Source organism: Phocoena sinus, chromosome 6, assembly GCF_008692025.1.
Source record: "Phocoena sinus isolate mPhoSin1 chromosome 6, mPhoSin1.pri, whole genome shotgun sequence".
In the NCBI taxonomy this organism is placed as follows: domain Eukaryota; kingdom Metazoa; phylum Chordata; class Mammalia; order Artiodactyla; family Phocoenidae; genus Phocoena; species Phocoena sinus.
This window is the reverse complement of record NC_045768.1, coordinates 50,574,005-50,600,573: the sequence shown is the minus strand read 5'-3', so window position 1 is coordinate 50,600,573 and position 26,569 is coordinate 50,574,005. Positions and strand designations below refer to the sequence as shown.

General features: G+C 42.4%; 1 protein-coding gene across 4 annotated transcripts in view; it reads left to right on the top strand.

Moving 5' to 3' along the window:
- Positions 1-26,098, top strand: part of TJP2 (tight junction protein 2) — a 138,064-nt gene extending 111,966 nt beyond the window's left edge. For 2 of the 4 annotated variants that reach the window (XM_032635388.1, XM_032635387.1), the window contains exons 11-24: positions 1,320-1,386; positions 2,441-2,591; positions 6,330-6,438; positions 7,707-7,917; positions 8,771-8,958; positions 9,591-9,686; positions 10,416-10,495; positions 10,910-11,120; positions 17,902-18,002; positions 19,224-19,436; positions 20,608-20,718; positions 21,910-22,239; positions 24,040-24,125; positions 25,162-26,098. In XM_032635388.1, coding sequence (XP_032491279.1) covers positions 1,320-1,386; positions 2,441-2,591; positions 6,330-6,438; positions 7,707-7,917; positions 8,771-8,958; positions 9,591-9,686; positions 10,416-10,495; positions 10,910-11,120; positions 17,902-18,002; positions 19,224-19,436; positions 20,608-20,718; positions 21,910-22,239; positions 24,040-24,125; positions 25,162-25,327 — 2,120 coding nt within the window. In that variant the 3' untranslated portion in view covers positions 25,328-26,098. The remainder of the gene's footprint in view (positions 1-1,319; positions 1,387-2,440; positions 2,592-6,329; positions 6,439-7,706; positions 7,918-8,770; positions 8,959-9,590; positions 9,687-10,415; positions 10,496-10,909; positions 11,121-17,901; positions 18,003-19,223; positions 19,437-20,607; positions 20,719-21,909; positions 22,240-24,039; positions 24,126-25,161) is intronic. The other 2 variants (XM_032635390.1, XM_032635389.1) reach the window with 1 other exon arrangement.
- Positions 26,099-26,569: the final 471 nt, after the last annotated feature.

The following is a 26,569-nucleotide window of genomic DNA, read 5'->3' as shown; positions in this document are numbered from 1 at the left end:
TATCTCATTTAATATTGAGAAAAATACAAAGAATAACAGCTCTTTCTGTGTGCCAACAGATTGGTCACCTTTTGTTATGTTTCATTAGTCATGGTCCTTTTGTCTCCCATCCCTGATCCCAACCTGAACTGTTATCTGCTCACAACACTTCTGACACCAACTGTGTGGGTTTTGTCCTCTGCCCAACTACCAGTTCTCGAATTCTCCAGACACCGACAAAGTGTCCTACAGTTCAATTCAGTTCTGGCACTGACTACCCAAGTTCGTGCAGACCCCGCAGGTTAAGGGCTCAGTCTCACAAGATGCCCCCACTACAGGTGCCAGTCACGAGTCCCGGGTTGCCGCCTTCACTTCCAACCAACCAGCTCTAAACTGGGGGTTCCCATGACCCTCTCCTCAAGTTTGATAATTTGCTAGAATGACTCACAGAACTCAGGAAAGCACTTTATTTACTATTACTTTTTTTTTTTTAATACAAGATACAATTTAGGAACAGCCAAATGGAAGAGATGCATAGGGCAATGTCTGGGGAGAAGGTGGAGAGCTTTCCTGCCCTCTCCAGGCACATCACCCTCCCAGCACCTCAGTATTTTCACCCACCCTGAAGCATTCTGAATCCCCTTGTTTATGGAGGCTTTGTCATGTGCATGGCTTTCTCTTCCTGGTGACCAGCCCCATCCTGAGGCTATCCAGGAGTCATCTCTTTAGAACAAAGGATGCTCCCATCACCCAGGAAATTGCAAGGGATGTAGGACCTCTGTGTCAGGAACTGGGCTCAAAGATGGAACATTAGAGCAAAAGATACTCCTGGCACCCCTTTCACTCCAGAGATTAAAGGGACTTTAGGATCTCTGAGGGTGGGGAAGAGACCAAATACATACTTCTAATTATGTCACAGTCACATTTTGTCAAATTTGATTAGTTGAAGTCCTTTTATGTCCCATTTCTGATCTCAACTCCATTCCCTACCCCTGCCCCCAACCCCATAAAATTATCATGATTTAAATGCATAAATATTTATCCATGGAAAAAAAACAGCATTATTACATGGCTTTTAAGTTACTTAAAAAATGCTACCTGCTTGTAAATGTGATTATGCACCTTGCATTTTAAAGGTTCATTTTCTTCTCACTTCTTCTGAGAAATCATTGACACCTACTAATGCCTCAAAATTAAACTTGACATTTTTGTTTGACGTGATAACATATATGTAGCATAGAGTACAGACTTGAATTTTTTGTGGATTTTGTGATCTTTATATTTAGAGACAAGACAAAGCCTGTTAGTCCAGGTTGGTAATGATGTCTTTTAATCCACAGTTCCTCCACCAAAACCAGCCCCAAGAACTGTTCTTCGTCCGAGTCCTGAAGATTTAGCAATATATGGGTATGTATTTCAGTCTTTCTTGCTTTCCCCCTTTCTTCCTCCACACAGCTCTATCTCCTTAATGGAAATTTGGAAGAATGGTTTTCTTAAACTATAGATGGTGATTTTGCATATAATCAGCTGCCCTTTAACCAACCCCTATTGCTACTGTTTGTGAGAAAGAGAAATCATTTGTAGGACGAGTAAAATGTGGAAGAGAGTGAATGTTAACTTTGTCTGCTTGTCTGCTTACCTGGCTAGTTTTCCAGATGTTATTTTGAATACTTGAGTTTGCCAGGTCAAGAACGCCCAGATGGATGAAGTATTGCTTAAGTATGGTGCCTCTGTAGGGGCTATAGTGACAGGTGATCCTGGCATGTGGAGGGAGGGGAGAAGTGATACAGTGCTCTGCACTTGACAGTGAGAACCCCTGCTTCCAAGCAGTGGCCTCTGGATTAGGATCCTGCTTCCCTGGACCCAGGCTGTGTCTCCATTTGACAGGATCCCTATGGGGTCAGCAGGCTTTCCTTTGAAAGAATCCTGAAGTAGGAATCAGATGGCCTTGATTTTTGCTCTAATCCTGCCCATTATTTGCTTTTAATCTTGAATGAGTTTACTTAAACATTCTCTATTTCTGTTCTTCACTGGTAAAGTGGCCTACTGATATTCATCTCACAGCCCCAGGGAAGATAAAATTGTAGATTATGTGAGAAAAATGAGAGAGAGTTGTTTTTTTTGGTGGTACGCGGGCCTCCCACTGCCGTGGCCTCTTCCGTTGCGGAGCACAGGCTCCGGACACGCAGGCTCAGTGGCCATGGCTCACGGGCCCAGCCGCTCCACGGCATGTGGGATCTTCCCGGACCAGGGCATGAACCCGTGTCCCCTGCATCGGCAGGCGGACCCCCAACCACTGCGCTACCAGGGAAGCCCTGAGAGAGATATTTTAAAAGGGTAAATCACTCTATAGATAGAATAAATTAAATTGCTCACTGCTAATGTTGGTTTTCCTTTACCCCACCCCCAACCCCCCCAAAAAATCTCCCATCTTTCTTTCCTGAAACGGAACCCATTGCAGCCCCAATACCAAAATGGTGAGGTTCAAGAAGGGAGACAGTGTGGGCCTCCGGTTGGCCGGTGGCAATGATGTCGGGATATTTGTGGCCGGCATTCAAGAGGGTACCTCAGCGGAGCAAGAAGGTCTTCAAGAAGGGGACCAGATTCTGAAGGTAGGAAATCCCAGCCCTGTTTCTAAATGTTACTGGGAAAGAGTGGGGTTTTCTGGAGGGTCTTACATAAGGGACAGGAAAGTGGTCCAGCTTGTGAAAATAGACCAGCTGCAGGTTTGTTGCTGCCAAGCATCAGGTCTCTGTTTCCTTCGAATGGGTCCTGTCTCCTAGTCCTGGAACCCAAAACTCATCCCTATGTCTGTGGGACTTTATAGTGTTCAAGACCCTCACAAAGATTTTTATTAATTTGATTAACAAAAAAATGGAGACTTCAGCTAAGGGCCTAGGTGGAAGAGCTTTCAAAAGATCTTGCTAATGGTTGGTTTTTAGTTGATTCCCCTGCTTGGTTGTCACTCTTCAGGCCGTGTGCTGTAACTGAACAAAGGTGGGTATTGGCATCAGATCATCTGATTTGAATACCGTCCCAGCTTCATATTGGTCTGTGGCCTTGGCTTCGGCTCTGAGACTCGGGTTTCTGTATCCGTTCAATGGGGATAAGCATACCTGCCTTGCAGGCACCCTGGGAACATTAGAACAGATGATACTCGCAAGGCACCCAGCAGAGTTCTTGGCACAGAGTAGGAAAGTCAGTGTCTGTTCTTTATCCTGTTGGAAACTAACGAGTTGCTGCTGTTCAGTGTGTTACTTACATCTAAAATTGTCCAGGAAGGAGAATCCCTGGTTAATCAAATATTGGTACTTTTCAATTTACTATATATATGTTTGTATAATCTATTGGTTTAAAAAAAGGATAACCAACTCATCTTTGACATTTTATCATGTATTTTCCACTGACTTCAGTATTAACTTCAAGAACACTGAGTACCTTGTGACTATAAAAATACAGAATGCTGGGGAATTTCTGCTTCTGTAAACTTGGCATTTCTTATGCGTACTAGGTGGTCTGGTAAGAGCGTCTAGCCTCAGAGGAGAGGGGAGAAAAGTAGAATTCCCAAAGGAAGCAGGCAGAGCACAAAAAGAGGTGGTCCTTTTCCTTCTTGGACCTTGGCCTCATGGTGGTAGTTCAGATTTCATTTCTGGAGCCGATGAAGAGCAAACCTTGACCTTGAGCTTTGCTGAAGCTTTCCAGTGACATTCTAGACCCTCTTCGGCTCTGGACAGGATCCTAGAAGACTAAGTGTACCTGAGTGAACCTCAGGGTACCACATGATCCTAGGAAATAGCACTTACCAAGTGCTACTGATAAGAGCCCCGTTTGAGTGCCAGCTTATACCAATTTACTCGTGGGCTGATGCCAAAGAAGAAAAAGCGTGTTTCCTAACTGATGTGGGACCGTAGGAAGTCAGGTAGGAATTTGGAAACTTTTGCTCACGAAGGTTCAAGGATGACATATTTTTGTACCCTGTGGGGAAAAGGATTTTCAGAATTTTCATGAAAAAAAATAGTAAATTCACTTAGGGGCTTGACAGACCTAAGTCGTTAAAATGAGAGTCACTTCCATGTGTAAAAGTCGTGATACACAATGTTTTCTACTTGAGAAAGTGTCTTGTTTCCTGTTACCACCTTGGCGACAAGCAAGAAACTGTGGGAACCAGCTTCTTTTTTTTTTTTTCCCCGGTACGCCGGCCTCTCACTGTTGTAGCCTCTCCCGTTGTGGAGCACAGGCTCCAGACGCGCAGGCTCAGTGGCCATGGCTCACGGGCCCAGCCACTCTGCGGCATGTGGGATCTTCCCGGACCGGGCCACGAACCCGTGTCCCCTGCATTGGCAGGCGGACTCTTAACCACTGCGCCACCAGGGAAGCCCAGGAACCAGCTTCTTCTGCAGTAGTCTCATCTGGAGGTCAGGCAGTAGGTGGTCCTCATTCTTGGGTGTGTGGAAATTTTCTGTTGACTACAAAAGGAGCCCTCAGTTCTTCAAAGGGGTGAAAAAGATTGAGCTCACCTACTGGGGCAGATAAATTGCGACACAGCCTTAGTGTAGCTGACACAGAATCCTCTTCAGGCTCACAGCAGACACAGCTAGACCGTGTAGACTACTAAATAGATAATGGAAGAGGATATTTATTGGGGAGGGCTGTACAACCTAACCAAAGTGCTGTCCTGGCCTTTTTTCCTTTAATTTGTTTCAGCACTCCTTTCCATGGTCAAATTGAATATATCAGGGTACAATGTACATACAGTAAGCACTTTACTCTGCTGTGGGTTTTTTAAGTGCAGCTCTTCCTTTTGTAAAGGTGACAGCTTGACATGTGGAACGAAAAAGTGAGTGTGCTGTGGCGAAATATGTGCCTTGTAACTAACAGAAGTGCACATGCTTTAGTGCTTGGCTTACCTATCTCTTTGCTTATTTTTTTACCTGGTATGATTGTCATTTCTCTTTCAGAAACTATTAGAGGAAGGGAAAGAGGAAAAAAAAAAGCTCCTAAGTTTGGTTATTAACCAAGTGGATTTTAGCTACCATGTGTTGCTTTACTTTTGACCATTATAGTTTTTGCCTTGACAGAAGGGGCAGTCTCTGAATAGAGAAGGACAGAGGGACCTCCAAGGTCTTCCCCCATGCCCTGTGGCCCTATCTTATTTAAATAAACAAATACAAGCATGTACAGTGCATATAAAAACATACATGTGGCCACATATAGACACAGATGTAGATCTGCAGATGGTGCACAAGAAAGGATTAATTACCAAAGCGTGAATATCCCTAATTCAGGGACAGCGAGATGGGAATGAGCTGTCTTAAATGCTATAAATATCATTTCAATGGAAAAGTTAACGTGATTCGTTTAGTAAATCACTCTATTTTAAAAGCACCAAGTAAATTTTAATCTCATGCCTATTTTCACTTAATGGTAAATTCCAACCTTAATTAAATTAGACTCAATTAATGATGTTTTTTCAGTAGTAAGGCATTACTCTTTGATTAAAGGATTCTACAAGTCCTCAGTGACTGAAGAAAATATTTCAGAGGAATTCTGTTTCTTCACTTCTGTAATACATTATCAAAATATTAGGTACTTTAAAATCATTTTTACATTTTACTTATGTGTAATTATTCTGTTTTAGAGTGGTTTTCAAGGTACAAGACAAAGATGTCAAAATGTCTTTTTCTTTGTCCCACTTTTCAATTTTACCTGCTTTCTAACTTGTCTTCTGAGAGCTATTTACAGTGTACCCTACTCAGTGGGGAATAAATGTGAGCTTCTTGCCCGTTATGTATCAGAAGCTTAAACTAAAAGCCTATAGATTAGGCTAATGGTCTGCCACCTAAGACTAATGTTCTTCAATTTCAGGTGCTAGAAGCTGTAAGAGAAAGGTGGATTTGGTCAGAATCCTTATTTGCAGGCTTTTATTTGAATCAATTTGAAAAGTATTAATGCCTTAAGCTGGGCCAGCACGCTCATTTACCATAGACCCCACCACTCCTTATTGCATTACAGTAATTGTATTTGTACCTTCCTGGCCACCTCTACAGGAGATTCAAAGGAGGGAAGCGGACACAGCTACAAGAAATTCTAACCTGATCCAGTGATGAGTCCTTGGTGGAATGGCGTAGTCCTAAGGGGTGGGCAGCGTGGGGAGGCAGGAGGGTATGGTGGTGCCCACAGCCCAGGCCGGGTGCTAAGAGTCCCTGGGTAGGGCACTAAGGACTTCTTTACATCTGAGGTTTGCTGTGGGCGGGCCCTGATGAGAACAAACAGATAAAAAGCAGGTGGCACCTTTTTGAAAACAACTTACTTCTTCTTGTTTTGTTTGTTCTGTTTGCCCCTCCTATCAGGTGAACACACAGGATTTCAGAGGGCTCGTTCGGGAGGATGCCGTTCTCTACCTGTTAGAAATCCCCAAAGGCGAAATGGTGACCATTTTAGCCCAGAGCCGAGCTGATGGTGAGCAAATTTGGTTATGAGTTTAGTGGGCGGTAGGAGAGGGAGGTAGCTTGGGAGCACAATAGGAAAATCTGGGTATTAAAATATCGAAGTGGATCCTGACACCTGATCTCTAGGTCATAGGTATGTGGAAAGAATTCGGGTACCATTTAACTTTCTATACACATGTTTTCTGTGCACCTACTGAAAGAATTTCACTAGTTGTGTGATTTTGGAGTAAAACTGCTTTTCTGGACAGAGATCCATCCTTAATTACTGCCTGAAGTTATTATTGAGTTTTTCCATGACAGATGGAAAGGGCCACACCTGCTGGTCAGCTCTCATATTAACCCGTATCAGTCTGACAAGTTGCTTCACCTTTCTAAGCTTTATTGTTCTCATCTGTAAAATGGGGGTTAATAGAATCTTCTTGTCTGCTTCAACTAGTACAGTTGATTGGCAACTGTATTAAGGTTCTCCAGAGAAATGGAACCAATAGGATGTGTATGTGTGTGTGTATGTATATATATAAATATCTTTCTATACATAGAAAGAGAGAGACAGACAGAGACGGGCAGACAGAGAAAGGGAGAAAGTGAGCTATTTATTGATACTGTGAGGAATTGGCTTACATGATTATGGAGGCTGGCAGGTTCCAAGATCTTCAGGGTGAGTTGGTGAGCTGGAGACCCAAAGAGAGCCAATGGTTTAGTTCCAGTCCAAGTCCAAAGACCTGAGAACCAAGAGAACCAATGGTGTAGTTGCTGTCCAAAGGCGGACTGGCTCAAGATCCAGGAAGAGCCAGTGTATCTGTTTGAGTCTGAAGGCAGGAGAAAAGCTGACGTCCCGCTTTGAAAGGAAGAAGAGTTCATTTTTCTCTTACTCGGGGGACGGTTTACCTTTTTGTTGTGTTCAAGCCTTCAATGGACTGGCTGAAGCCCACCCAAATCAGGGAGGGCAATTGGCTTTACTCAGTCTGCCCGAGTTAAATGTTAATCTCATCCAGAAACACCCTCATAGACACACCTAGAATAATATTTGACCAAATATCTGGGCACCCCATGGCCCAGTCAAGTCGATGCATAAAATTAACCATCACAGCAACTCGTGAACTTGGTTACTTGTCCTTCTTCCTGTTTGAACTATGGTTCCCGTGGGGCCTGTGTGCTGAGGTCGCTAAATGCAAAGAAAGTAAAGAGGGTGATCAGAGTTCAGAGAGCTGATAACTCTTCCAGAAAAGACCTCTGGCCAAGCTGAGTACCACATGCAATGATGCTTTTGTCTTTCAGTGTATAGAGACATACTGGCTTGTGGCAGAGGGGATTCGTTTTTTATAAGAAGCCACTTTGAATGTGAGAAAGAAACTCCACAGAGCCTGGCTTTCACCAGAGGGGAGGTCTTCCGTGTGGTAGATACGCTGTACGATGGGAAACTGGGCCACTGGCTGGCCGTGAGGATTGGAAATGAATTGGAGAAAGGCTTAATCCCCAACAGAAGCAGGTATCTTGAGACTGCATACACCCACGCAACCCCTTTAAGCCTTCCTCCCACAAGTAAACAACACCTCCCCCCGCCAAAGGAAGCCCCATATAACTCCATCATTTGTCATCACGACCCCTCCCATCATCCATTTCTTGTGTATGAGGAGACCTTGGAGATACTGCGGGTTTGGTTACAGACCACCGCAATGAAACGAATATCGCAGTGAAGCAAGTCACACAAATTTTTTGGTTTACCAGTGCATACAGAAGTTATGTTAATATTTTACTGCAGTCTATTAAGTGTGCAATAGCATTATGTGTAAAAAGAAAATGTACATACCGTAATTAAAAATTCTTTATTGCCAAAAAATGCTGACCATCATCTGAACCTTCAGTTAGCCATAGTGTTTTTGCTGGTGGAGGGTTTGAAATTTTGAGAGAATTCCCAAACTATGACACAGAGGCACAAAGCGAGCAAATGCTGTTGGGAAAATGGTACTGATAGACTTGCTCGATGCAGGGTTGCCACAAATGTTTAATTTGTAAAAAAAAAAACAACACAATATCTGCAAAGCACAATAAAGCGAAGTACAGTAAGACAGGGTGTGTCTTATATCAGCCTAAACAGAACAAGCCATGTCATCATGTTTATTACTGAGCTATTTCTGCTGGATTTTATGTGCATCTAGCCTTTCTCTGCCTCCGTCCAGAAGAGGAAGGCCCTGTGTTTCTCACCCCGTGCAACTTGCTCATTGTCAAGCTGCACCTCTAATCTAAGTCCATGAGTGACATTGACTGAATTTGATTAGTGACCCACACATTTGCGCATTTCCTGGCTTTAGACCTTTACTTCCCCTTGTTTCTTCTCTCAGAGCAGAACAGATGGCCAGCGTTCAGACTGCCCAGAGAGACAGCAGTGGGGACAGGGCAGACTTCTGGAGGATGCGCGGCCAGAGGTCGGGCGTGAAGAAGAACCTACGGAAGAGTCGGGAAGACCTGACGGCCGTTGTGTCAGTCAGCACCAAGTTCCCGGCTTACGAGAGGGTTTTGCTTCGAGAAGGTGTGGAAGCCAAGTGGGCCAGGAAATAATCCGACTGGGCCCAGAGCCTGTTTTTCTTTGTTTTTTAACTTTAATGATCACATTCCAACTTACCTGTATCACTTAGGTCAAGCCAGCTTACAGATTGGAATCATGTTTAGACATGAAATAAGACTTACAAAAAAGTGAGCTGTGCCAACTCGTAGTTCTACAATCTGTTATTTTTTTTTTAATACTACCATTCAGAAGTTTTTATATATTCTGTAGAGCAAAACTTATCTTTAGTAATAGTGGGAGGAGTGAACTATAATAAAAGAGGGAGCTCTTTTATTTTTCAGAAAAGAGCTAGTCTGAATTGGAGGTGGGAGAACGCACAATTTCTTTCATTTAGTTGTGTTATCAATATATAAAATACTTTTGCTTCTTAACAGCTAAGGACATGTAGGTGTCTTCATGGCTTTTTTTTTTAATTGAAGTATAGTTGCTGTACAATATTATATGTTATAGGTGTACCATATAGTGATTCATAATTTTTAAAGGTTATACTTCATTTGTAGTTACTATAAGATATTGGCTATATTCCCCATGTTGTACAATATATCCTTCTAGCTTATTTTATACCTAATTTCATGGCTTTTCTTATCTCATTTCAGCTGGTTTCAAGAGACCTGTGGTCTTATTTGGCCCCATAGCAGATATAGCCCTGGAGAAGTTGGCAAATGAGTTGCCTGACCTATTCCAAACTGCTAGTAAGTCTGTCAGTGATATTTTTTTCTCCACCAATTTTTATTTTGAAAGATATCTAACATACAGAAAAAATAATTAACACCCACATACCCTTCATCTGGGGTCACTGTCAACAGGTAACGTTTTGCCATCTGCACTCTTTCCCCCATAGGCACACACAGGCACACACACAAATTTTTATAATTTCTGCTGCACTGTTTGAAAGTTTAAGTTGCAGGCATTATCACAGTTCCTACCTCTGTGAATCTCCTAATTCTCCTCCTGTACAACCACAATACCATTATCACAGCCAAGAAATTTAACATTGATACAATAATTTTACTTAGTATATAGTCCTTTATTCAAATTTTCTTCATTTATCCCAATTATGTCTTTCATAGCTTGTTGCTACTGTTTTTTTTAAATTCAGAACACAACCAAGGAGCATGCAGTACATTTGATTTTTATGTCTTTCTGGTCTCCTCCTTTTTCTAAATTAGTTTGTAATGTGATATTTTGAACAGTCCAAGCCATTTGTCTCCTGGGATGTTCCCTGTTGGCCTGGCCTGTTTCCCCTGGTTAGATTTTGGTTAAACAGGTAGTGTGGGTCCTTCCCATTGCCTCTCATTAGGAGACACCGAATGTTAGCTGTCCCATCCTTGCTGATGCTAGGTTGGTGTACTTGGTTGTTACTGGTTTCTAAAATTTTACTCCGTCCCTCCCCCACCCCCCCTTTTTTTTTGCTTTTGCAGAAACGGAACCAAGAGACGCGGGATCTGAGAAATCCTCCGGGGTGGTGCGGTTAAATACCGTGAGGCAAATTATTGAACAGGTGAGGAAATTCACCAGAAGGCCATGCTATCAGAAAGAATTGGGTCATGGATTGCTGCAGTCTTTTCAAGAATAGAATCTATATTTTTAATAATTATTAACCGTTAATGGTAAAAGCTGACTATAAACATAAGCTGTTTCAGTGTGTGGAAACCAGCTGATGTTCTGTGGCGCTGATATGTTGGTTCTCTCTGAGTTCTAAGCATTATACCAAATAACCTGTTAATTCATTTTCTCAGAAGTTCTCATAAATTGGTAATATTAAAGTGGAGGGAAACATTTTCTGCTTTTTGATTTAAACTGGTACATTTTATCTGATGCAGCCTTTACTTATCAATACAAACTCGTTGATGCTACGTGGCTTTACATATTCACTCACATACCCATTTATGTAACTTTTTCCCATTTCTAACAGGAAAAGCATGCGCTCCTGGATGTGACTCCTAAAGCCGTGGACCTGTTGAATTATACTCAGTGGTTCCCGATTGTGATTTTTTTCAACCCAGACTCTAGACAAGGTGTCAAAACCATGAGACAGAGGTTGAATCCGTCATCCAACAAAAGTTCTCGGAAGTTATTCGACCAAGCCAACAAGCTTAAAAAAACTTGTGCACATCTTTTCACAGGTAAGTGAAATGCAGAATGTAGTCTCTTTGCTCAAAAGTGAGAAATAGGGAGTTGTAGAATGGAAGGAATAGGAAAGTAATCAGAATGGAGAATAGTAACCTGAAATTCTATTCATGACTCCTTGAAAAGTCACTAATCCTATAAAGTGAGTATAGTAGACTCATGGCGTTTGTACATTTAGCTTTGTAATTTTGACTGTTTGAAAATGATCATAAAGATCCATAATACACAGTACCTGGTCATTTTGATGAGGCTCAAATTTTGGGGTGAGACTACGAAGCTAGTGATTAAGCCTGGTGTAGCACCAAGTACCCATATCTGTTATGGATTGTGTCATTGTTCTCTGCTTACCATCCATGCATGTGCTGACTTACAAGGTGATCAGAGCGTGGTTTCGTTACTTTAAAATGTTCTTGAAATAGAAACTTGAACACTCTGGATATTAGATGATATTAAGGAGTTATTATTCCTATTTTTAAGGTGAAAATGATATTGTGATTATGGGTTTTTTTAAGAGTTCTTATTTTTTAGGCATATATGCTAAATAAAATATTTATGGGTGACCTAATATCATGTCTGGGATTTGCTTAAATAATCTTAAGTGGGACTATAGGCCAGACTGGCCAAGAGTTGATAGTTGTTGGGTGATGTGTACATGGGAGTTTGTTAAACTGTTCTCTCCACTTTTGTGTATGTCTACAATTTTCCATAATAGAATTGTTAAAAATATTATTTATTTGGTTGCACTGGGTCTTAGTTGCGGCTCATGGGCTCCTTAGTTGCAGCTTCAAGCCTCCTTAGTTGCGGCACATGGGCTCTTTGGTTGCAGCAGGTGGGCTCCTTAGTTGTGGCCCATGGGCTCCTTAGTTGTGGCATGCATGTGGGATCTAGTTCCCTGAAGAGGGATCAAAACCGGGCCCCCTGCATTGGGAGTACGGAGTCTTATCCACTGTGCCACCAGGGAAATCTCATAGAATATTTTTTAAAGTTCCTGAAATGAAGACCTACTGCCTACTGCTACTGTTATTCATGAAAATGAAATGATTTAAGAATGTGACCTGTTTTAGTAACTGAATACATGCACTATCTATGAAAATGACTAGTTCTGTGAATGTGGTATAATTAAGGGTCTAACAGGGTGGCATGAAGTTTTTGGTCATGCAGTTTTGTGGGAGCAACATGAGGAGACTGTGTGGATGTAATTAATATCCTTAGGATAATGATAGCTCTTTTGAGTTCAGTGCCAGTCATCACCAACCTGTGTCATTTTTAGCTTATCTGACACTGGGAAGGGAAGGGAAGGGGGTGAATGACTGATGAATGTCCACATTAGACCCTATTTTACTCTTACTGGCTTTTCTTGTTAAAGAGTGAGATGCACTACTTACCACTATGGTGAAGTGCTCAAACTAAGGGGTAGGTAATCTAGCCAAATGCAAAGAAGGGAATGGGGTGTCATAAACTGGGTTTTTGTGAATGTAGCATCTTAAGAGCTTGTGCTTTTGGTATGTTCATATCTAATCTTTCCTCTGTTGTTTTTACTACTACTACTACTATAATTATTATTATCATCATTACTGTTTTTATTATAGCAATGGCTAACAGTGGTACAGACTTATTAGGCCATAGGAAAGGCCAGGTGATTTCCACAAGGTCACACATTAGTGTATGGCTAAGCCCAGACTAACACTGTAGTGTCTCTGACTGTGGGTCCAATATTGTATATACTTTACAGCACAGACGTATTATCCTAATGCTGAAAGGGGTCATATAGTGCTGTTTCTCCATTTAATAGATAATTTGCCCATTGAACTGAGGTCCATATGATTGCGACTAAGCTAATCAGGAAGTTGAAGGTTTGGGGATAACTAAAGTTGGAGGCTGTGACTCTGTGAGTGTCCAATTTCATCTAGAACTTTGAGGTGATCCACTGTCAGCATAGGTTGCCAACCTTCAGTATGGAATTATTTGGTCATCAGGATGGATGGAGCAGGGTGCCAGGTAACTTATCAAAAGGCCCCAGTTGTCTGTGAGATGGCCTTTCGCAGCAGTCTTCCAGACTTCTAAGTTTAACTCTTGAGAGCTGTGTGAATGGCCCCACTGAGTGCTTTCTATGCCTCGTGTCTCACTCAGCCTGGCCAGGCTGTGATTTGATGTGTGCACCATGGCCAAAATCCAAGGTTTTTTTATTATTTTAAATTTATGTCATTTTAATGAATTAATAATTGGGAAAGATAGAGCTACTATGATGAACAGTAATTCAAAATCAAGGCTTATGTTGCAGGTGGTCTCACCGGGCTCAATATCCTTCTTTTTTCCTTGTTGCACAGTAACAAGAAAATCTTGTTTCCCGCAGGTGATTATTTAATTATGACGGTATGAAAATGGCTCTTCTTGAAGTTACTGTGTAGTAAACGTGATTGAGTAGAAGAACTGAAGATTTGTAAACTGTTAGTGTGTTGGTAAATTGTTAGTATTTCAGATATAGGACAAATCAGGGCTTAGTATGATAATAATAGTGAGTGGTTACAGGAAAAGCTAACATTGCTAGTGCTTGTTGATTTACATTCTTTGTACTGTTATACTTATTGTTATGTCTTGGTCATTTTTGAAAGGTATAATTTATTTTATAAATTATTTGCTCTTTTGTTTTTTTACATATGTCCATTACTATTTTTACAATATAATAAATGCCTTTTACCTAAAAACTAAAAAAATTAAAATGGCTCTTCTTGCAAACTCAAGATACTTCTTAATTAAGTGGAGATGACCAGGGAAACTTCATTCTGAGATTTGCCCCAAAGCAAATTAACTTGTCAATGTAAATTACAATAGTAGGCTGCCCAACCCTCCCCCCTCATTTAAAAAAATTTATTTTAGAATACATTTGCATGCATATGTTGCAAAAATTATTTTTTAAAACCTGAAGTTTAAGTTACATGCTTTCTTGGAATTCCTGAAGCACTCAGTTCATGGTTTAAATACCACGGAAATGGAATTATGGACTTAGAGACCCACACAGGGCCACCCTTTATATGAAACTGTGGGATTTTTAAAGTACCAAAGGATAGCACTTTTATCAGTTTTCTAAGATTTCATTAATGTGAAATTTGTATAATTCAGTCCTGAGATTTTGGAAATGCTAAACAAATGCTATTAGTGATACTATTTTACGCTTTTTAAAAATCTTTATAGGGCTTCCCTGGTGGCACAGTGGCTGAGAGTCTGCCTGCCGATGCAGGGGACGCGGGTTCGTGCCCCAGTCCGGAAAGATCCCACATGCCGCGGAGTGGCTGGGCCTGTGAGCCATGGCCACTGAGCCTGCGCGTCTGGAGCCTGTGCTCCGCAACGGGAGAGGCCACAAGAGTGAGAGGCCTACGTACTGCAAAAAAAAAAAAAAAGTCTTTATAAACGTTACATATTATAAAAGAAATTTTCTATGCCATAATATAGTGTTTGAGAAAGCCTGGGGAGAGAAGTGAATCATGTACTAGTCTAAAGTACCCAAACCACAGGAGGCAGTTCTTGGTTTCCCAAGGACACATAGGGACTCTGAGGGCCACAGGAAGCAGATGGAAGTTGCCACACTCCCTGGCCGGGCACTTCAGTTGATGCTTGTCCATTTAGAGAGGGTCCCTGCCACATGAAGAGCTTTACTGAAATTTAATTTATGTACGCTATAATTCACCCACTTAAACTGTACAATTTAGTAATTTTTAGTATATTCAGAGATGTATAGCCCTCAGCACCATCAATTTTAGAACTTTTCCATCACCCAGAAGAGAAACTTCATACCCATTACAGTCACTCCCAGTTTCTCCCCAGCCCTCCAGCCTCACGTGTCACCTTTTGTTGTTGTTCTCGGTGCTCCCCAACCTCCTTGGGTAGAGAAGAAGAAGCACCGAGTGCACTTGTGCGGGGGCTGGGAAGGGATGCTGACTTGCAGCTGAGATGGAGGCTGAGTGAAACTCCTTTCAATATTTCACTTTCTGGCGTTCTATCCAAGGGAACATGGGTCTAGTCCAGAGGTTGGGAACAACAGGAATTAACCAGTATTGCTTGTAGTCAAAGAATCTGAAAAAGTTAAGGAGCAGAAGCCGATAGTAAACCAAAGGAACTTGATTTCAAGTGAAGGGAAGCATCATAGCTGTGCACCCACCTGTTAAAAGAGAGGTCAAGTGCATGAGTTGGATGTTACCAACTTAGTTGGAAATTACATTTTTATGGGGCTTAGGAAATTAGTTACTGTAAAGCTCTTTTTTTTTTTTCATATACTTGACTCAATGTGGGTTCAATAAGAGGTTTCTGACTTTTTTCATTTTATCAAGGGGCATGAACATATTTTCTGCATTTCGCAAATGCCCCTTTTTTTTTTTCTTTTTGTGGTACACGGGCCTCTCACCGTTGCGGCCTCTCCCGTTGCAGAGCACAGGCTCTGGACGCGCAGGCTCAGCGGCCATGGCCTACGGGCCCAGCCGCTCTGCGGCATGTGGGATCTTCCCAGACCAGGGCACGAACCCATGTCCCCTGCATCAGCAGGCAGACTCTCAACCACTGCGCCACCAGGGAAGCCCCACAAATGCCCCTTTTAACTTTAGGTTTTCCTCATGATAAATACAAACTGTACTCATCTCAGGTAGCTCCAACATAAAGCTTTAAAAGGCAGCTGAATGTTCTCACTTAGTGCAAATCACTCATTTTGTCTATATGCCCGATCTCACTTCTGTTACCAAGAGGACAATAATATTTTTAAAATACCATGATAAGGATACAGAAGTCCAAGGAATCAAGGTTAATTTTCCTTGAGTTGTCCAAGGTATCGGTTTATTCTAATGCTGTAAATAATTAATAACCAAGGAAACCGTAAGCTCATTCAGGATTTTCCAAGGTCAGTGTTAGGACTCTTTAAATGAAAGAATGCTATACGTTACTAGGAAGAAAACCTGAAGCATAATTGCTTACGAAATTTGCTTACTGGTTCTTTGTGGCTGTTTACAAAGAATTATGCAGACTTCAGGATAGGTGGGACAGGCTGCCGAACAACTTTTATCAACAAGTTCCAATTTTCTTTTGGGTGCCACATAATGCAATACCCCTTAATAACAGGCCATGGTGACATGGTCTTTAAAAATCCTAATTTACCTTCAGTTTGTTCATTTTAGGCCCTTTTTTTTTTTTTTTTTTTGGCGGTACGCGGGCCTCTCGCTGCTGTGGCCTCTCCCGTTGCAGAGCACAGGCTCTGGACGTGCAGGCTCAGCGGCCATGGCTCACGGGCCCAGCCGCTCCGCAGCATGTGGGATCTTCCCGGACCGGGGCGCGAACCCGTGTCCCCTGCATCGGCAGGCGGACTCTCAACCACTGCGCCACCTGGGAAGCCCTAGGCCCAATTTTGATTATCTGGTTTATCCCCATTAGGTCCATGAATACGTATTGCTGAAGAACAATCACATGTGTTTTACTTGGTTGGTATTTTATACCCGTGCTCTAAATTCATGTTTGTCATGCCATGGCCAAGACCATGGACTCTAAAAGCAAACTTCTGAGTTTGCATCCAGGCTTTTCCACTGGCTTGGTGCGAGGCCTTGGGCTAGTTACTTTCACTACTGTGCTTCAGTTTCTCACCTGTAAAACAGGGATAATAGCAATACCCACCTTGTGAGATTTGTTTAAGCATGAAATGAGCTGATCCATGTAAGGTATTTGGAGAACTACTTGGTCAATCATAGTGCCATTACATAAGATATACTTTGTTCTGAATAGAAAATGTATGTTCTGTAAATACACACCTGTACAGTTTGGTTAATCTATGTCTATATTCTAAAATGTTTAATCCTATCAAAATGGTATTCATTTAAATGTTATCTTTAGTTTTTTATTGGAGATAACATGTACCTTGGTATATGTTTTTCTCACTTATAATGTTCCTGTCTATGTATTGATCTTTAAAACACAGCATATTTATATTTGGTTCAGATGTGTTATCTTTGCCCCTGAAAACACACTGTTTAAAAACATATTTGGGAGTTTCCTGGTAGTCTAGTGGTTAGTATTTGGTGCTTTCACTGCCGTGGCCTGGCTTCAGTCCCTGGTTGGGGAACTGAGATCCCACAAGCTGTATGGCGAGGTCAAAATGAAAACAACAAATTTTTTTAAGGTAGCTTTTCTGAAAAATAGACATTCTTTAAAGAAATTAATCCATTTTTAGCTTTATAACATCCACCTATAATGTAAACTCCAACAGCCAGATGGTAATAGGTTTTTTTTTAATATAAATTTGTTTATTTATTTTTATTTTTGGCTATGTTGTGTCTTCGTTGCTGTGCACAGGCTTTCTCTAGTTGTGGTGCGCGGGCTTCTCATTGCGGTGGCTTCTCTTGTTGTGGAGCATGGGCTCTAGGTGCGCGGTCTCAGCAGCTGTGGCACGTGGGCTCAGTAGTTGTGGCTCGCAGGCTCTAGAGCGCAGGCTCAGTAGTTGTGGCGCAAGGGCTTAGCTGCTACGCGGCCTGTGGTATCTTCCTGGGCCAGGGCTTAAACCCGTGTCCCCCTGCATTGGCAGGACGATTCTTAACCACTGCGCCACCAGGGAAGCCCCAAGATGGTAATGGTTTTAATTACATTCGACTAAAGGGATTTAGTGTTCAAATATTTGTAAACACTTTCTCTTTCATCTGCCAAAGTTTTAACTTAAATATGAAAGTTAGGATAAATTATGTCCAATGGGATTTCTAATAAAAATTTCTCTGGAAATTGAGGCACACCTTTTGGTTTGCATTTCTGTAGCTACAATCAACCTAAATTCAGCCAACGATAGCTGGTTTGGCAGCCTGAAGGACACGATTCAGCATCAGCAAGGAGAAGCAGTTTGGGTCTCCGAAGGAAAGGTATGTGGCCCAGATACTCTGCTATGAGGTGAGAGTCCGCGTTCTGAGTTTTTTCTCCAGAGGGTAGTGAATGTAGTAAAACCATGCCCATTTCAAGTGATCCCAACATGTGCATCAGTAGTTCGAAAATTTATAAATTCTCTGAAAAAGTAATAAAATGAAGGGACTTTTACAAGAAAAGCAGAATGGGATATATGCAGCCCTACATTCACTTCCCTTTTGCTTTTAACGTAGTAACTAGTGTTTTGTTCCAAGCACACTAATCAGAGCTTACAAGACCTTGTGTTGAGCTCCACAGCTTATTATGAAGGACTTGGGAAACGCAGAGTGGAGAGGTGAGGTTGAGCTATGTGGAGAACACAGTTAAAAATCAATAGAAAGAAGAAAAGCTAATGGAGTTTGAATCATTGGCTTAGAAAGAAGTCTGGCAGAGAATGTGTCCTAGGGATTTGAGTAGGTGATGGGAGAGCATTGGGTACTTGTATAGGCGCCTAACCTTGGCTCGCGTCTCATCTGTGGAGGCAGTTTACACGCAGCCCTACTTCAGGGAGGAAGCAAAGAAACTATAGAATTCCCTGTGGTTCTAGGAGCCTTTGGTGCTGGTATTCTGTGGTCCAGCTGAACTGAGGTAGTTTGTGAGACATTAGAGGTACGATTTTTGTTGCGGAAGTGCCTCCATTACCGATTACATGGTTGAGCCTAGTCTTGCCCTTTAGGAACCGCGTGTTTAGTCAGAGTATCTAGTAGCATCTACTGAGTGCTTATACCCACTATGGCTTTGTGCTAGCCTCTGTGGTGAGAACACGTTGAACAGGACATAGCTTCTGCCCTCAAGGATTTGAGAATCTCATGGATGAGCGGCGGGGTGTGCAGCTCAAGGCAGCGTGCACTATTGGTAGGAGACAAATACAACAGAGACAGCTGGAGGAGAGCCAAATTCTGGAAGAAAGTGCAACAGTCTGAGGAAGCCTGGCTCGGTAGTGGTATATAGGACGGATGGTGGCAAGGAGAGATAGGGCGGAGGGTTTCTAGTCTGAGTCTCTGCACAAAAATTAACATAGTAATTTAAAGCCAAGTGATTCCAGGAGGATAAAGGTGACTTCCCTTTCTAGAACAAGTCAAGGTTTCAGGCACTTGGCTGTGCCCTTGGGAATTTTCTTGAGTCCTCACTCCCAGGAGCCATGTCAGATCCCACTGACCCTCCAAAACAAATTCCTCTAGATGGAAGGGATGGATGATGACCCCGAAGACCGCATGTCCTACTTAACCGCCATGGGCGCGGACTATCTGAGTTGCGACAGCCGTCTCATCAGTGACTTTGAAGACACCGACGGCGAAGGAGGCGCCTACACTGACAATGAGCTGGATGAGCCAGCTGAGGAGCCGCTGGTGTCTTCCATCACCCGCTCCTCGGAGCCGGTGCAGCACGAGGAGGTGAGGCGAGGAGGCCACGGGCTGCCCGGCCCTGGGCAGGAAAAGGAGGTTCTGGCGTTTCACTTGAATTCCTCCGGCCAGCTGTTTATTCAGGGTGCTGTGGCAGGTATTCCTAAGGGTTGGAGTGGACGATGTCTAGGGAGCCTCTCATTCCAAGCCAGTGCCTGTATGATTGTGGATGTGGTCCATGGGGGAGTGGGACAGGAACTAAGCGCTGGGAGAGGTTGAGTGATCAGCATTCATCACACAGATGCTGTCGGGCATGACGTCATGATATCGGGCCAGCTGTCCAAATTACAAGTGGGACATTATTTTTAAATACAGTATTGTTATATTTACTTGTAACCTTTGATTAGGTCTCTCTCTGTACTCTTAGGTATCCGTGCTTTTTCTTCTCCACCCTACCTTTAACCTTTCTAATCTTGCAAAAACTCCTGTTTCCCCATCAGTTTCCTTCTCTCTCGTATTTCAATTTTTTAATTGAGTTCGCTGATTAATTATATGTCTGATCTCATGTACTATGCATCCACTGACCAGCGAATAGACAGCTTCTGTGATCCTAGGAATCACATTGCCAGCACTAAGGATCAGAGCGATTATTAGTTACACCTCAGAGAACATTGGGATAATTATCTTTGTAGACAAGACGCTCCATATATTTGGATAATTATTACTGTGGACTTCTCTTTAGCAGTTTAGCTCATTTCAATGAATGGTTTTTATCTTTACGAAGTATAAGTACCAAAAATACAAGTTGAAAGGAGGAGCAACTCACCATGACAAATTAGTATATACTGCTGGACAAGTGGTAAAGAATAAATTAACTCATGAATGTCTGCAGATACAGCTAATGAGCTAATGCTTTAACATGTTAACAGCTGTTAGTGACAAAAGAGATTTTAGACTTTAGGAAGACCTTTTGTTTTCGTACTTTAAAGGGAGAGATGCAGCTAGTTTTGGAAAAATGTATCTTAAGCACTTGCTAATGGGAGAATATGCCTGGTACCTGCCTTTTCAGTAAAGAAGCACTGGGTCAGTAGCTCAACTTATGCAAGTTATGAACCTTAACGTCTGAATTCCCACAAGTTTGAAGAACTCCAGCAAAGCAGACCAGTGCTCTCTTCTTTCTGCTGGGATGTTCTTGTTATGAATGAACCTTTATGTCTTGTAGAGCATAAGGAAACCTAGCCCAGAGCCAGGAGCTCAGATGAGGAGGGCTGCTAGCAGAGATCAACTTAGGGACAATAGCCCGCCCCCGGCGTTCAAGCCAGAGCCGCCCCAGGTACGTGGCTGGGAAGCCCAGGATGGGAAGGAGAAGGAAGCATATGCCCCTGGAGCTCCTCGCATAGCCAGGGAGGAGCACACACAGTAATATGGTATTGGATTATGTTTTTGACTTACCAGGTTCTCTATTAGAGCCTATCTTTTGGCCTTTTGGGTGAAACCAAAAATTAGGAAAAGGTGAAATAATAGAGTGGGAAGGCAGTTTTAGAAGAACATATAATTTTAGGACTATTAGTGTTTGATTCCTTTTGTTTTGGTTTATTTGTTTATTTATGTAGAAAGAATAAAAGTTTGATAAATACTGCATGCCCAGAATCACCTGTCTTAGAATCTGTTTTTCTTCTTCTGTCCAATTAAATTTTTCTGCCCACGATCTGATTTAGATGCACCTGAAAAATCCTTCCTGGTGACTTGCTAAAGAAAACAATCACCACCATTGTTGACAATGCGTCTCATTATGAGGACCATTTAATTTATTTTTTAAATAAACCATTGTCCAGAACAGAATCAGTGCGAGGACACATGGGCATATGTCATACGATGGTTTACCCCTCTCTGAATCAAAGCTATGACTCTAGGCTTTTCCTTATAACCCAATAAAATTTCTCTCTCTAACTCAATACTTTAGATAAGAAGAAAGTAATAATTGATTGGGCTTTCAGAAGTAATTGGTGACCTCCTAAAATAGAACAGTGAAAATTGACAAGCAGGCCTAGGATGGAAGTATGAAGAAAAAGTGGCTATCAGCGTGATAGGCTCCCTCCCCACCCCAGTCTCCTGCACCTCTGGCTGGACCTCCGGGCCGGGGCACGCACCCTCCACGTGGTGTGAACTCGGGAGCCACTATTGCATCCTGAAGCCTGACTTGTTCTGAGGTCTTCTCCAAAATTCTGATCTCCTCTAGTACAAAGTGAGGTCTGATCCACCTCTAGCACTTGCGGGCCTCCTAGCACGTCCCCAGCACCCCCTTGCTTTCCTGAGCACTTAATTCTCTTCTGTAGGGAGTGAGGTAGGGCTCCGGATGCCAGATCAGTGGCCGTGTGCCTTGCCGTATTTGATTCCTTGTCGGAATGGAATTTGTTGACCACCTTTGGAAACTGATCAGGAAATGGAGTGTATTAAATCACTAATAGAGATTTGAAAATAAACCGAAAGCTCACGGTTAAAACTATGTCATTGCTCTCTGCAGGCCAAAACCCAAAACAAAGAAGAATCCTTTGACTTCTCTAGATCCTATGAATACAAGTCAAACCCCTCAGCTGTTGCCGGTAATGAAATTCCCGGGACATCTACCAAAGGATGTCCACCTCCTATTGCAGCAAAACCCGCCTTTGGACGGCCTATACTGAAGCCGTCCACTCCCGTCCCTCCCCCAGAGAGTGAGGAGGTGGGAGAAAGCAGTGAGGAGCAGGACAGCGCCCCCAAGTCTGTCCTGGGCAAAGTAAAAATATTTGAGAAGATGGATCACAAGGCGAGATTACAGAGAATGCAAGAGCTCCAAGAAGCACAGAATGCAAGGGTAATTTCTTTTTCAACCACTAGGTCATCTTAGTGTGTCATCAGTAAGAATTTTAAAGAAGTTTCATTGCAGTATAATGATTTGCAGTCCTTTTGCCCCTGCCACAAACATGAAAGGATGTTCACACGCGTGATACAAAGGCACATCCTGTATGTGTGTCATTTCCAGGTGGCCAGCTATCAGCGCATCCCTTTTTCTTCCAGTCAAGAAAACCTAACATTGTAGGCGAATAGGATTCTGCCCTTCATACTTCAGAACTTTTTATCAGGTTCTAGAATGGGGAAGTGTGACAAGAGAGAATTAATGGCCTCTTTGAAATTGTTTTTTGTTAAAACAGTTGGTAACTGAGTTTTAATTTGCTCCCAGATTTGCCATAGAAACTCTGCACACCTTGGGTGCTAAAATTGAAAGGCCCGTAGATTGTCCTTTTTGATACTGTTTGAATTTTTGTGCCATGTGCACAAAAGCCTTTCAGAAGCCAGAGAAGAATTTAAGCATATTCTGCCCAGTGGTTATGGGAGTTTTTTTCATTTAAGTTTGTCACAACAATGGCAGTGCTTCTGAGCCTTTTTCTGATTTTCTTTTTTGTTTTTTTGGTGGCGGAGGCAGGAGAAGGAAGCATTTATTACTCACCGTAAGTAAAGAGAACACTGGGGATCTTTTCCCAAAGTAGCGTCTCCCAAACTGCAAAACTGGGGAGGTTTTAAACAAAGGGTACGTGCATATTCATCAGGGGGCTTGAGTAGAGAATTCAGCATAGAATTGGGGCAGAGCTTGACAGAGTCCAAGCTTTAGCCGATTGAAGTCAGGAGGGTCAACGTCATCGTTCCATCCTCCACCTGGCTGGGGGCCTTAGTTCCTGGTGTCAGGACTTACTGAAGCTCATTTTTTTTTAAAACATCTTTATTGGAGTATAATTGCTTTACAATGGTGTGTTAGTATCTGCTGTATGACAAAGTGAATCAGGTATACATATACATACATCCCCGTATCTCCTCCCTCTTGCATCTCCCTCCCACCCTCCCTATCCCACCCCTCGAGGTGGTCACAAAGCACCAAGCGAAGCTCAGGTTCTTTGTGTCTCATCTCAGAAAGAATTCAGTGAGAGATAAAGTGATAGATAAGAAGTGGATTTATTTAGAGGTACACATTCCATAGACAGGACACTGTTCGTCTCAACAGGCAAGAGTGGCCCTGGGAGAAACACACTCCACAGAGTGTGGGCCATCTCAGAAGGCAAGAGACCTCTTTTTTCTTTTCTTTCTTTTTTTTTTGGTGGTAAAGTATACATAAAACTTACCATTTTAACCGTTTGTAAGTGTTCAGGGGCATTCAGTGTACTCACATTGCTGTGAACTACCTCCACCATTCGTCTCCAGAATTTTGTCATCCTCCCCAGCTGAAGCTCTGTATATGTCAATATTAATGACCCCCACCACCTCCTTCCCCAGTCCCTTAACCAGCCTTCTACTGTCTGTCTCCATGAATTTGACAGCTTAGGAGCTTCATATAAGTGGAATCATACAGTATCTGTCTTTTTGTGACTGGCCTATTTCCCATAGCATAGTGTCCTGAAGGTTCAACCATATTGTAGCATGCGGCAGAATTTCATTAGTTTTAAACATTTTTCCTATTTGACATATACCACTAGGCATCACGTACAACCCTAGAAGCTAGAGATTTGCTTCTCTTTTTCCTCTTCTCCTTGAAATGGGATTGGAAAATGGAACCAGCAGGGAATGAGCGAGCTGACTGTCTAGTCATTCGTCCCTTCCCTCTTTTTTTTCTTAATCACCACAGATTGAAATTGCTCAGAAGCATCCTGATATCTATGCAGTTCCAATGAAAACACCCAAGCCGGAGCCCGGCCCACCGCAGTACACAAGGTAAGAGCTGCTCGGAAGGTATAGGTCTAAAAAAGGGGCTTGTCTAGGACTCGGATGCCTAAGAATGAATTTCTTTCACCTACATTTCAAAGTAACAAGAAGGTTGTTTTTTTTTCCTGGTCAACTGTTGGCTTATTCAGTCAAATTAATTGTAAAGATCATAGAGTCAAAATTTTATGGTAGTGTTGATTGTGTGCTAGAACTGACACAGTGTAATCATTGACATTCCAAGTCAGTCCCATTAGACCCATTGGAGCACAGGTGTGTTAAATTATGTTCGGATAGCACATGAGCAAACTTCCTGGGGCTTAGATGCCAGTTGTTTCATTGCTAATATTTTCGAGCTCTTAGCCAAGCTCCTTAATTCCTTTGCGTCACCTAGCAAAGTCAGGCCACTTGTTCTGAGCTGTGGTCTGAAGGGAAGGTGACATCAATCGACCGGTGTTGGTAAGATGCTTTATGTTGAAAGTGCTACGTAAGCACTAGTAATTATCACAGTGTCTTCCTGTTGAGGTTTTAAGCTGGATCATTTCCTGCTTCTGAGAATAGGAAACAAAAGAAAAAAAATCACATTTTCTTGCAGCCATTCTGACTGGAAACTGGAGTCTAGTTTTAACGCGCAACAGAAAACTAGAGACAGATTTCTTCTTTGCCAGTTGAACTGTGGCACAGCCTACCAAGTGGCCCCTGGAAACAGAGGGGATTTGGTATAACTGACTGAAACTGGCAAAGAACTTGCTCTGCTTGTGAGCTTTTAGCCAGTGAGCTTAAGAAGGCACCCACATCCGGCTGGAGAGTTCTTAGGTCAGGGAGCACGTGACCAGCTTCCCCACTCGCTGCTCAAGTGGGCATTGGCCTTGTTATTCCCGTCCTCACTCCTACCACTCTGGGAACCTGGAGCCAGGCCAGGAGTGCCCTGGCTTGTCAGCAGAGTGTGACTCAGGTGAGCCAGCCATCCTGGGCAGTTGACCACTGCATGCATCACGGGCAGGGAGGCCCGAGATTTCGGCTTCATGTAACCCTTTCACTTTGTTAGTTCCAGGCCCCCCGAGCCACAGAAAGGTCCTGCCAGACTTTATCAGGATCCCAGAGGAAGTTATGGCAGTGACGCCGAGGAGGAAGAATACCGACAGCAGCTGTCGGAACACTCAAAACGCAATTATTACGGCCAGCCTTCCCGATACCGGGACACGGAATTATAGATGCCCAAGGATTGACTCTTGTGTGCCCCGCTGCCGCCCCCTCAGAGCAGCATTCCCACCAGCCGTGGGAGGATGGTTCTTTGCAGCTTTCATGTACTATGGAGATGTAGGGGCACTTCCTGGGGAGCCCAGGGGACTGAGCCTGGGGAGCTTATGGCTTTTGGCTCAGAATTAAGAGAAACACTACCATCTGATACTGTTACCTGCTTCAGTGGACCAAAATCTGTATTAATTCTGTTTGCGTATTTTTAACATACATATTAAGAAATGATAACTATTTTTCCTCATTAATAGCTGCCTTCCAGGACCGTTTCAATGAGAGACAGAATGTGAAAAAAATAAATAAAAATACTATGTGACTCAAACTGAATTCAAAGAAGTAGTTTATTACAACTATGTAAGTGCCTTTGATGAGAAGTGTCTTAAATTTTCTTCTTTTGAAGCTTTATGCAAAGCCATAATGGACTAAAACATTTTGATTAAATTTTTATACCAGTTTAAGAGCTATGGTTTTCTCTGCACCGTGTCATCTTTTCAAGACATTTGTCTTTGTAATATTTTCCGTAAATTCTGACTGTATATATAATAGCTATACTTGGTAGTGCTAAATAGCTTGAAGTCCAAGAAGTTGGTATAGAAGTATTTTTGTCTGTCTGTTTAAAACCATGTGTTCCACGAAAGCAGATACTTGAGAAAAACACATTCCCAAAATTGTGTGTATTGACTGCAGTCAGTTTTATAATTTAATAAAAAGGAGGACATTGTAATCAAGGTGCTTTGTGGTGGATTTCTACACTACTTCCTACTTTGGAGGGCAGCTTTTATTTCAATTACTGATCATAAAAGTGAGGACATGCTCATCGCTGAACATCGGAAAATAGAGACATATGAAAAAGAAAATAAAAATTACTTATAGCCCCATCCCTCAGATAATTTTGGTGCATTTCCTCCAATTATATATTTGTGGATGTCCATGTGTGTAATAGCTGGGTGTACACTGTGCAGTTCTCTTTCCTCCTTTTTCGTTTGAACGTTTCAGGTAGGTAAAACTCACGCAACACCATTGCTAATAACTGCAGAATAATAATACATGCCGTGACCACTGCTGCATAAGTAGATCTCCTAGTGTTGGCCGTTTCGATTATTTCCTATTTTTTGCTTCTTTTTACAGGAGATGCACCATTTTATATATAATCCATTTTTGTATATCAATGATCAGCATTCCAGTCCTCTTCTTTAGGT